The sequence below is a fragment of the Otolemur garnettii genome, unplaced genomic scaffold (genome assembly GCF_000181295.1).
Source record: "Otolemur garnettii isolate 467f Iridium unplaced genomic scaffold, OtoGar3 scaffold00189, whole genome shotgun sequence".
In the NCBI taxonomy this organism is placed as follows: Eukaryota; Metazoa; Chordata; class Mammalia; order Primates; family Galagidae; genus Otolemur; species Otolemur garnettii.
In genome coordinates, this window is record NW_003852584.1 from 1,006,550 (window position 1) to 1,019,138 (window position 12,589).

The window sequence follows — 12,589 nt, forward strand, 5'->3', positions numbered from 1 at the left end:
AAACCATCCAACTCTCTGGGGAAAATATCTCAATAACCAAGAAGTCTTCCTAAATGGGTTAATTTCCCACTCAGAATAGTGGTAACAAACCCAAGAGTCTCTACAGAGCTCATGGGAAAAAAATCAAAACCTAATGACAATTATTTTGACATACGAGGACAGGAGACACAGGGAATAGCTATGGGTAGGTGGTGAACACAAAGCAGTTCCAGAACAAGTGAACATGAAAGCCTGGAAATCAGAGTCCATGGCACAAGAGAGAAAGAGAAAGAAGGGGAAAAAAGGGGATAAGAATGCAGAGTTGAAGGAGACGCCAAACAACCAGAAAGAAGAGGGGAAACTGAGGTCTCATTGGCTGGGCAAAGTCACCCCCAAAGCTGACAAAGGTCCTGCAGTCTTAGATGCTAGCCCCCAGCTGGGGGTGGCCATCTCTGACCCAAGCACACCAAGGAGGCATCTGCGGTCTTTGCTTATCATGTATCCATTATTCTTTCTTTAGGGAAGAGTCATGTGTTTTTCACTTGGGGACCTTCCTCTCTTCACTCTAAGAACTGGAGTTGGGTGAGGTCACTCTCACCCTAGCAGTGGTCCTGAGTCAAACTGGACTAGTCTCAGAAGCCCATCACCCAGTCCAAGGCTGACCAGTGAGACACGGCCAGGGACTCTGCTGAAACCACCCAGATAGGCTGACAGCTTGGTGCTGCCAGGACCCATCCCATCAACCCACAGAGAGCTGACCAAAAGGTGGAAACGGGACAGCAGCACACTCCTAACCACAGCTATAGTTGTGCCTGAGGTCTGACCTCCCTCTGGACTTTGCATTTGCAGCACAAGCCAATAAATCCTCATTTATACTCAAGCAGTGGGAGCTAAGATCCTGCAGCAGTCACACTGATAGGCCCAACTGGCATGAGGAAGCTCTACCCAATTGCTCCTGTCTGTCTGAATGAAGACCACAGACTATGTTTCTAGGGCAGGGGTCCTCAAACTTTTTAAACAGGGGGCCAGTTCACTGTCACTCAGACTGTTGGAGGGCCAGCCTGTGGGCCTTGGGACGAGTCGGCTGCTAAGCAGGACAGGAAGCGGTGGCAAAAACACCCTGTGGGCCAGATAAATGTTCTAGGTGGGCTGCATGTGGTCCATGGGCCGTAGTTTGAGGACACCTGTTCTAGGGCATCTGGGGAGCAATTGGCCTTTGGTGGGCCATGGCCTCATAACTACCATGCTCCACCAGCAAGAGACAAAGCACCATGCATATGACTGGGTGTCCTTCCACCCAGCTGTGGTGCCCACCTGAAGACCAGGCACTTACCTGGTACACGTGGAATGCATTCGCTGCTTTACCCCGGAGAAACACTGAGGGGATCCAGACATTGATGAGCGCCCGGTTTGATCTGACCAAATGAAAGAGATGATCACAGTCAGTCACTTTAACTTAACAAAAACCAAGAACAAGAAACAGTTCTCTCCTCTAAGAGGCACTATGCACAAGCAATTTATAACAACATACATCATAGCTGAGAGAAAGCTAAAGGACACACTTAAGTCTTATCATTCAGCCCATATAAACTCACACATTTGTCTATTTATACCTATCTATAAACAGACACACACATATGTGCATATGCAATTTGAACTCTGGATGAGAAAAAGCTGCCCTTCAGTTCCTACTGACTGACATTGGCCTATAATTTATCGGAACCTCAGTTTCCACATCTAAGAAGATGAAAACTGGAAGCCCAAAGAAAGCTATTATCGGAGGTCATGTGAAATGATGCTAAAGAATTTCTAGGGCACCCAGAAGAGACACACTACCTCCTCACTCTACTGACTTTGTTCATTCATTTTTGAAACTGAGTCTCACTTTGTCACCCTGGGTAGAGTTCCAGGGTGTCATAGCTCACAGCAACCTCAAACTCCTGGGCTCCAGTGATCCTCTTGCCTCAGCCTCCCAAGTAGCTGGAACTACAGGTGCACACCACAGTGCCTGGCTATTCTTAGAGATGAGGTCTCAGTCTCGCTCAGACTGGTCTTAAATTCCTGAACTCAGGCAATCCACCCACCCCAGAGTGCTGAGATTACAGGTGTGAGCCACCACACCTGGCCACTATGCTGACTTTAGACCCTGACATCATTTTAAAATCAGACTCCACAAAAGAGCTACGGAGATCAATACCCACGGCTATGACAGTGATAGGTATTTAGTGTCTTAAATTCAAATACAACATAATTTCATGAGTATCTACAATGTATGAGCTCCATGGTTTTATCTGTATTAACTCATTTAATTCTTACATGGACTATTTAAAGTAATTTTAAGGGTTATTTTGGTTCTATGACTGCTTTGCCTTATGTGATTGTGATGACTTTAAACTTAACTCTGAGGCACCAGGTACACACATACACACACACCCCCCATCACATTGCCACCTGGCTGGATTCAAATCACACAGAGCTAATAAGCTGATTGCTGCTGAAATAACAAGATCAACCATAATAGTTATCACAGTAGTTCTGTGCAATTCTGGAAGGTCCCAGACTTTGCCTCTATGGAAGAGCTGCTCCAGAGCTAAATGCTTTTTCCTCAGCCCTTCTTCTAAGAGCAGCTCATAAAAATTAGCCAGCTTCCTGTGCTTGGGACACAATTTAAGATGCTGATGATGGAAGATTCCATGATTCAATGTTCTCACAACCTCTAGAGCAGTGATTTTCAACCAGTGAGAGAATCTTAGATGTGTCACAAAAATTTTTAAACATCATTAATTAAAGTATTTTTGAAAGAAGTTAAAAGCATAGTAAGTATATCTTTTTTTGTTGTTCATTTTTTGGTCAAAATAATTTAAGTGTGCCACAGTAGTTAACTATAGGTTCAAGTGTACTGTGAGATTAAAAAAGGTAAAAAACACAGCTCTAGAGTAAAGAACATTTTCTCTTCATAAGGCAAATAACCTGAGGTACTGGTTCTCCCCAGAAGCAGCATTTCTTCTAAGTCCTCAGCCAAGATGGTGACCTCATTCAAGGGGTAACACAAGCCCTATTAGTCACTTCCCCAGAGAGCAAAGGACAAATTGCAATTCTGAGCCACTGAACTGGCTTATATGTTCAATGACATTATTCCTATAAAGGTCCCTGGCACTATACTAGTGCCAACAGCACACCCCTTTCATTCCTCTGTCAACAGGGGACAGGGAGGACACAAGTATAATTAACATTCTTTTTACTAACTTTCCTGGATTGGTGAGGACGAGACAACCTCCCAGGGCTATAGTGAGTTGACCTGAGACTGAGTTAGGCATTTCTCCCTTTAGTATATTTACCACACTGAACATTTACCAAAATTGATTGTTTATGGCTAGGTGCAGTGGTTCACGCCTGTAATTCCAGAATTTTGGCAGGCTGAGATGGGAGGATCATTTGAGGACAAGAATTCGATACCAGCCTGGGCAACATAAAAATATCCAAAAAATTTCTTAGAAATTAGCTGGGCATGGTGATATGCACCTGTAGTCCTAGCTATTTGAGAGGCTGAGACAGGAGGATCATTGAGCCTAGAAGTTCAAGGTTGAATGAGTTCAAGGCATCACTGTGCTCCAATCTGGGAAAGAGAATGAGAACCTCTCTGCAAAAATAACATTTAAAAAAAAATGATTGTTCACATGACCCTTTACTTCCCAAATCCTTGCTCATTTTTTCATTCTTTTGTTTGTTCATTAAACCAGTATTTGTTGAGAACCTACTACAAACCACCCACTATTCTAGGTAGTAGAGATAGGACAATAAGTAGACATAGCCTCTTTCTTCGTGGAACATGAAGTTTAACAGGAGAGAGATACAGCTTTATAAAAATTATTTCATTGTGGTCATAAAAGATACTTTGTATGATTTCAGTTTTTAAAAATTTATTGAGACTTGTTCTGTGGCCTAACAAATGATCTATACTGGAGAGTGTTTCATGTTCACTTAAGAATGTATATTCTGCTATTTGGTGGAATGTTCTATATATGTCTGTTACTTCTAGTTGGTTTATTGTATTCTATTTCCTCATTGATCTAGTTATTCTATTCATTATTGAAACTGAGGTGAAGTCTCCAACTATTATTGTAGAATTATTTATTTCTCTTATTTCTGTCAATTTTTACATAATCTGTTTTAGGGCTCTGTTGTTAGGTGCATATAAGCTTAGAGTTGTTTTATAGAAATCATTTGAGTAACACTGTTTTAAGTGCCACCAAGGAACACTAGATCTAAGGAAAGTAAATGCCAGGCAGGCCTGCCTTGGTCTAGGCTTCTTTGAGGAAGAAGTATTTGAACCAGGCTTTAGGGAATATCAAAAGTTGGGCATGTTAGGGAGAAGAGGTTGTGGATGGGGAAAGTGTTTCAGGTAGGGGAACTAACATTTGTGAAGAGCACAGAGTCCAGATCAGCACTGCATGGTCTGAATCCTGGCTTGAATCTGTCATCTCTGACATGGCTGATATAAAGAATGAGTGAGTCAGAAGAATGCCTACTACAGAGGGAATGGTATGTATGTGTGAGCTGGATAAATAAAGAAAAAATCCTGAACGGGGAAGACCAAGCAGTTAGAGGAGTGGAAATGGTCATGGTGGCTGGCGTGCAGGGAAAGGAGAGGTCAGTGAGGGCATTCTTTGTAATGCTCCAGAGGGCATTCTTTCAGAGTCCATCTTGAGAGAGGGCAATGGTGCCATTGCTTCCCTCTGACTTTAGTGTAGATGAGCAAACTGGCAGGAGAAAGATCCAAATCTCTGGGAAGAAAGGATGTGTCCTAGACCATGCAAAGGCTGCTTGAAGGTGGCTTATTCACCATCTCCACTGAAGACCTGGCAGGTTCCTTGCTCATAGCAGGTGCTTGGTAAATTCTTGGTTTAACGGTGAGTCCCTCCCACCTCACTTGCCTCTGAGGTTCCCTTCCACAGTTCTCACTTCTCTTCCCAGATTCTCCTCACTATTGCTCTCTACCAGGCTGCCATCCTAGCAGCTGCTGCACACTGTACTGCCCTGCCCACAAGCCCATGAATGAGGAAACTCAGGATCAGTGATGTCAGGGAGCCTGCCTAGTGCCTAAAGTTTCCACACAAGTGGGCCCAGCTCTAAAACACTCTCCCCAGTGCCTTCCCTTCTTCTCTGGGAGTGGCTTCTCCCAGGTGAGCCTTTCTCTCAGAGAGGCTGAGCCTGCTTCCACTCACCACACTGTATGAGAGAGGGAGGTTCTGCCTGGCCTTTAACCCCGGACTCACCCCACTTTCTTTACCAGTCTAAGGGGACTGTTTGGCCAAAAACTAAGGCAACCAGAATGAAAAGAATCAGTTGACCAACTAACTTCCTTTAGGGTTATCAGCAAAGGCACCAATAGAATCTAATAACCTAATCCAATCAAACATCAGGCCAATGCACTGACTATTGCTGTTTCTAATAACCCAGGGGTCACACAGAATGCGCCAGAGTTGGGCACTGGAGACAAGTGGGGACTGCAGTAACCTGAGGAGCACATGCCTTGTGTGAATGGGTGGCTACTACTCAGCTCTAATGGACTGTGGCCTTACAGTGGTCTGGTATCTAATTATAAAAAAAAAGGAAAAAAATTAAATTTTTACATAGTATCTTTCAACTTTCAAATGTTAGACAAAAAAAGGCAGGGGCTAGAAAACATGTCTGCAGGCCAGAGGTGGGCTGCGGGGACCAACCCCCATGCTCACAATGCAGATACGAACAATGACATCTGTATCCCTCTGTGGTCTTCCTGGACACAAGCCAATAGCACAGTCCTACTTCTAAAGGACCCCTCATGAGTGAACACCATGGACTTACATTTCAAAATCTGACAAACTCTGGTCTTCAGATGTTTGGCTCAAATCTCCAGGCACCTGCCATCAGGAGTAGAGGGGAGAGAAAATACATAACAGTTACCCGGGTTTGCATAATCCAGGAAGAAGCCTCATGATGATCCCTGAACATTTCCTGATAAGGGTGGAAAAGCAGTTACTAGAAAACAATAAGAGACTTTGTGGAGGGATGGCTCGAGACTATGTTGCGGTAATAAAAATATGCCTCCGTGAGAGATCTCAATTATCTTTACGGAAAAAGGACTGTTAATCCTATTGAGATAATCACAGGCATGTAAAAGCATGTAATTTGGGAGCTATAAAGGCCTAATTAGGATCTCAGACACCACATATCAAATGCAAAATGGAAAAAACATTTTTTGTCCTTGTGATGAACATCGTGTACACAAGCACGCCCAGTACATAAACACAAAAGGCCAATGTCTACCCCCGGAAGGGCTCTGTTTTTTCTCCTCATAATGTATGAACAGTTTTAGGTGGCAGAATGTGGCTGAGCATTTGGACTCAGAAGGGCTATAAGAGACAATGATTAGGAGAGAGAAATTAATGGCATACATGATGCCCTCGCCCCCCGTATAGCTTAGGAGCACTGCACCCCATGGAGGTGAGAATGAGGGCCAGCAGACATCTAGCGAGCCCCCCACCCTCCCACCCTCTGCTTCCCCTCAGATAAAAAAATCTATTCTCAGATTGTTGCAAGGATTTGCAATTATTATGTGAAGCAGACAGCAAAATGCCCAGCAGTGGTGGACGCTCAATAAATGTTGATGTTATTCTCATACCCAGGGAATGAGCTTCCTTTTTTGATCTGATAGAAACTGAATGGGCTGGAATTATAACTATGAAGATCTAGACTAAGAGAAATCAAGTGGAACAGAGAAGGGTGTGGGCAGAAAGAGACAGACTGCTGATCTCACACCTTTTACCTCTCAGAGCTTTCACATAATCCAGAACCTTCATAGTGACCCTCAGGGTTAGCAGGATTTTCTCTACTTTACAGATGTGGACACTGAGGCTTGGGGAGGTTGCATAACTTGCCCAAGCTTACTTAGGAAGTAGCACTGTCCAACTTCAAAAGCTTTTCTGCTACAAACCCTCAGCAAACAGAAGAAAAGCCAGCCAAAAGGTGAACAAAGAAGGCAAGACTTCCAGAAGTTCTGGCTGCAGAGAGGGTTGGAAGACTCTAGAAGGCTCTCTTTAAAGAAACAGGGACTTCTGGCTTTGGGCGCAAGAGAATGCAGGGGTTATGAAGCCTGGGCTATGAGTCCATGCTGCTCAGGATCAAATCCCATCCCTGCTCTTCCTAACTGTGTGGCCATGAGCAAGTCACTTCTGTGTGTTGCACTGCTGTCATCTGTAAAATGGGGAAACCAGAAGATAAAACATGTTAATATCTATATAGTACAGAAAAGAGCCTGGCATATAGAAAGATCTCAATAACTGACAATGTACCATGACAATAATATGGCAATTATCAAGAAGGAAAATTTGTGTGTTCTGTTATCCTTGACACGAAACACAGGACCTGCTCTGCCAACCCAAGGGGTGCCTCTCCTCCCACGCATGGCAGTTCAGAGGGAGAATAACCCATGATGAGTTCTTTACAGGTGTATGGAGCTAAGCAATTAAACCTGGCTCCACCTGGCGCCAGGCAGCAGAAGTTTTGAAGAAGGCACCATGAAGACTCCTTCAAACCAAGAAGGAGGAACCTGCCTTGCGACTTGAAAGAACTTTAGAATCCAAGGGCCTAAAGCCTCCCTGGTTCAGGAACTCACTGAGCTGAGGTTGGTGTCACTCTGTTGCTATGGTAGCCATCATTTACCTATGGGTAGCTGAGAGGAGAGATGGTACATTAGAAAGCCTTGTGGCTGCACACACTGACCTAGGCCCCTAAAAACTTCCATATCCTGTGGCCCACAAGTCCACTGTCAAAATTTATCTAGAGGAAACAACTGAAGACACTAACCAAGTTTTAAATCACAAATCATTCCTCTTTCCATTCCTTACAGAAATGAAAAAAAAAAAAAAGAAAGAAAGAAACTACAAATAACCAAAGGTCTCACTACAAAGGTATGCATATCCATATGAGATAGCTAGGTTACGGGCGTGGTGGCTCATGCCTGTAATCCTGGCACTCTGGGAGGCTGATGCAGGTGGATCTCTTGGGCTTAGGAGTTTGAGACCAACCTGGGTAAGAATGAGACCCTTTCTCTACTTTAAAAAAAAAAAAAAAAAAAAAGCTTGGCATGGAAGCAGGCACCAATAAACGGGGGAGGCAAATGCAAGAGGATCACTTGAGCCTGAGTCTGAGGTTGGTGTGAGCTATGATGAAGCCATGACACTCTACCCAGGGCAAAAGAGTGAGCCTCTGTCAAAAAAACAGGTTGGACCCAGTGCCTCACATCCATAATCTTAGCACTCTGGGAGGCTGAGGTGGATAGATTGCTTGAACTCAAGAGTTCCAGACTAGCCTGACCAAGAGTGAGACCCCATCTCTACTTAAAATAGAAAAACTAACTGGGCACTATTGATAGGCACCTGTACTCCCAGCTAATAGGGAGGCTGAGGCAAGAGGATTGCTCAGGGCCAAGAGTTTGAGGTTGGTGTCAGCTATGATGCCATGGCACTGTACCCAAGGCAGCAATGAAACTCTGTCTTAAAAAATATATATGAGCAAATAAAAAATTAAAAAATATAAAATAAAATAATAAAATAAATAAAAGTTCTGAAAAATATATATAATAAAAAATAATCATGGCTACCATTAATGACACAGTAGGAGTGACATAGAGAAAAGAGACTTGTTTTTTGTTTTCTATCTCTGTGTAAGATTTTTTTTTAAAGCATTTTTCAACTGCTTAGAACAATTTAATTTAAATGTGCTTTTGGGAGGAGGGGCAAGATGGCCAACTGGAGCCAGCTTTTGACAGAAGCTCTCATCCAGAGGGAAGGATAATGACCAGAAACTACCCAATGAAGCTGAAGACTGGGAGCCAAGCTGAGAGAGGAGTCATAACTGCACGTCACCTCTGCTGAGGCGAGCTGTGACTCCAAGAAAGCAAACTTCAGGTACAAAACTCATCCCAAAGGAAAAGTGTCTGTCCCGTCCGCCAAGAGAGTTTTTTTTTTCCTTTGCTCGCTGTAGGTTTTCTATAGGTGAGCGATGAACTGAGGGCCTCTTGTCTCACCCCATGGGAGAGAGTTATAGTAAGTGGGGACTACTTCTCCAGAGGAACCCTGCTGTTACCCTGAGCACTCTCTTGCCAGGCATGAAAGTTGAACTAACGTTTTCCCTGCCATTTTGAACTTCCAGTCCACCTTTTCCCTCTCACCTGACAGTCCAGAAGCTTAACACCTGCAGAGACCAGAATGTCTGCAGTTCATTGCCAAGTCTAAGCACTGCAAAGGCTGAGATAGAAAAGATGCACTATAACAGTGAGCCCAGCAGTAGTGTAGACAAAGTGGGGGGGAGGGTGAGGCTGTCAGGCTTGGCTCTGAGAAAGTGTAAACCAGCTGTGGGGGGAGACTTGCAAGCAGCACGTTCCACCCTACCAGACCTGCCAGTGGCTCGAGAACCTCCTGCGGCCCTGCCAGAGCTGCTTGCCATATGCCCTCCCTGCCGGAGCTGCCAGCCATACCCCTGCCCTGCTGGAGCCTCTGCACACCACACACCCTGCCCAGCCAGAGCCGCCTGCCGGGCCTCCACCCTGCCAGAGCCAACGTGTGCCCATTCCACCAGAATCATGCACCACGCACCCTGCCCTGCTGCTGGAGCTGCACTCCCTGCGCTCCCAGAGCCATGGCTACAGCTGCTTCCCTGGCCATGGGAGCCACCTGGGAGCTGCACAGGGACACCATCAACAAGATTCAGCAAAAGGAGAGCGATTCTGCAGGAATCTAATCTTGAAGAGGCACCTCCCCAACTCAGGATAGCCAGAGGAAGCCAGACCTCCCCTCTAGGGATACCAGTGCTGCAGAGTGGCTGGGGCAAAGGCTCAGTGGCTAAAGGAGAAAATCATTTGCTGACTTGATATCCTCAGGTTCGGACTGAGCTCGGGTGGAACATTCCCCAGTTACCATTGAGTACCCAAGGCAGGCAGGCCTCAGCTTCCCCAGCCGGCTGGTGGCAGAGGGTGGTAGCCAGATTGAGGGAGTATTGACTTTCCTTTGACTCTGGCAGGCGCAAAGCCCTGGCATATTTGCTTATTGGAGGGAGCAGTACCACAGCCCCATGGCATTACCAGTGACTAGGTGTGAAAGAGGTACAAAGTAGGGAAAGAGACACCAGCCCTCTGGCCCAACTCTGCTACTGGGTGGGCCTTTCTGACTCCACAAAGCACTAGAGCAGGCCACATTTGAGCAGCCAGTAGTCCTTTGCTATCTACTTGCTGGAGACCTTTCGAACTCTCTCACATGGGAGTTGGTACTGAGTGGGTCAATTGGTTTGCAACTCGTAACCTGGGTCAATCACCCAAAGACCCTCTCAGGTGGTACCTTGGTTCTGTGGTAACATAAAGGGTTGATTTTTCTCTTCTAGTTTTTGCCCATAGGGGCGGAGTGTCTTAGTTGCTTGTATATCTCCACAGCTGAGACGTCAACCCAGAGTCACTGATCCACTAGGACTGAACAAAGACCAACTGAATACAAGAGAAAGCCACCTGACCCCACCACACCAAGCAGGTCCCCAGAGCCTCAAACTGTAATACTATATGGGTCCTTTGCAAAGCTGTAAAGGAAAAGCAACAGTCACCAGTCCCAGATCCTTGGCAAAGGGCTGGTTAACCACAAGTCCAGGAGCCCCAAATCCAATTGCACCTTACCTAACCATTTAGCCAAATGGTGAAAAATAATCATGGAGTGGAATCAGTGGACAAACTCTTGCAACATGAATAATCAGAGTAGATCAACTCCGCAAAGGAATGACAAAACGCACACACCAAATGATCCTTCAAAACAAATGGTTGAGATGTGAGAAATCAAGTTCAGAATTTGGATGGAAAATAAGATCAACAGAATGGAGATAAAGATGGAATTAGAATTTCAAGGAGTAATTAGAAAGTTGTCTCAAGAATTCAATGAATTCAAAGACAAAATCACCAAAGATTTTGAGACATGGAGGCAAGAACTTACAGCCCTCAAAGATTTCAGAAATACAGTAGAATCCCTCAGTAACAGAATGGAGCAGGCAAAAGAAAGGACCTCTGACAATGAAGACAAAGCTTTTGAACGCTCCCAAATGCTCAAGGAGGAAGAGAAGTGGAGAGCAAAAATGGACCATTCCCTGAGAGAATTAAGGGACCACTCTAAAAGAGCAAACATTCACCTTATAGGAATCCCTGAAGGAGAAGAGGTTGCTTTGAAAGGCCCAGATGATCTACTCCAAGAGATAATTGAGGATAACTTCCAAAACATGGCAAGGGATTCTGACATCTAGATAGTAGACAGTTTCAGAACCCGAGCATGACTCAATACAAATAAAACATCTCCTAGACACATTATAATTAACTTCACCAAAGTTAATGTGAAGGAGAAAATTCTGCGAGCAGCCAGATGTAAGAAAACCATAACCTATAAGAGGAAGAACATTAGAATGACTGCAGATCTTTCTGATGAAACTTCTCAAGATAGACGAGAATGGTCATCAACCTTTAACCTCATAAAACAAAGTAACATTCAACCCAGGATCCTGTATCCAGCTAAACTGATTTTCATTTATGATGGAAGAATTAAATACTTTAATGACATTCACATGTTGAAGAAATTTGCCATAACTAAACCAGCTCTCCAGGATATTCTCAGACCCATCCTCCACAATGACAAGCACAATGCTCTACCACCAAAGTAAACTCACACAGAAACTTTTGATCATACTCCAACTTCCACAGTGGCAAAAGAATTAAAAATGCCCACTGGACCTTTGAAATACTCGATACCCAAAATTTTACCAGGCTTATCAATACTCTCAACTAATGTTAATGGATTAAATTGTCCTCTAAAGAGGCATAGGTTGGCTGACTGGATACAAAAAGTCAGGCCAGATATCTGCTGCATACAAAAATCTCATCATACCTTAAAAGATAAATATGGTCTCAGGATGAAAGGATAGTTATTTATAATTCAGGCAAAAGGAAATCAGAAAAAAGCAGATGTTTCAATTTTATTCCCAGATACAATAGGCTTTAAACCAACAAAAGTAAGGAAAGATAAGGATGATCACTTCACATTTGTTAAGGGTAACACTCAGCATGATGAGATTTCAATTATTAACATTTATGCACCCAACCAGAATGCACCTCAATTTATAAGAGAGACTCTAACAGACATGAGCAACTTGATTTCCTCCAACACCATAATAGCTGGAGATTTTAACTCTCCTCTGGCAGTGTTGGGTAGATCCTCCAATAAGAAACTCAGCAAATAAATTTTAGACTTAAACTTAACCATTTAATAATTGGATGTAACAGACATCTACAGAACATTTCATCCTAACAAAACTAAATACACATTCTTCTCATCAGCCCATGGAACATCGTCCAAAATTGATCACATCCTAGGTCACAAGTCTAACCTCAGCTAATTTAAAAGAATAGAAATTATTCCTTGTATTTTCTTGGACCATCATGGAATAAAAGTTGAACTCAGTAACAACAGGAATTTGCATACTCATACAAAAATGTGGAAACTAAATGACCTTATGCTGAATGATAGGTGGGTCAGAGATGAGATAA

General features: G+C 44.0%; 1 protein-coding gene across 1 annotated transcript in view; it reads right to left on the reverse strand.

The window, feature by feature from the left end:
- LOC100951309 (sorting nexin-29) overlaps positions 1–12,589 on the reverse strand; it is a 283,767-nt gene that overhangs the window by 157,652 nt on the left and 113,526 nt on the right. The window contains exons 4-5 of the mRNA XM_012812092.2: positions 5,827–5,882; positions 1,313–1,394 (exon numbers count right to left, since the gene is read on the reverse strand). Of these exons, the coding sequence (XP_012667546.2) occupies positions 1,313–1,394; positions 5,827–5,882 (138 nt within the window). The remainder of the gene's footprint in view (positions 1–1,312; positions 1,395–5,826; positions 5,883–12,589) is intronic.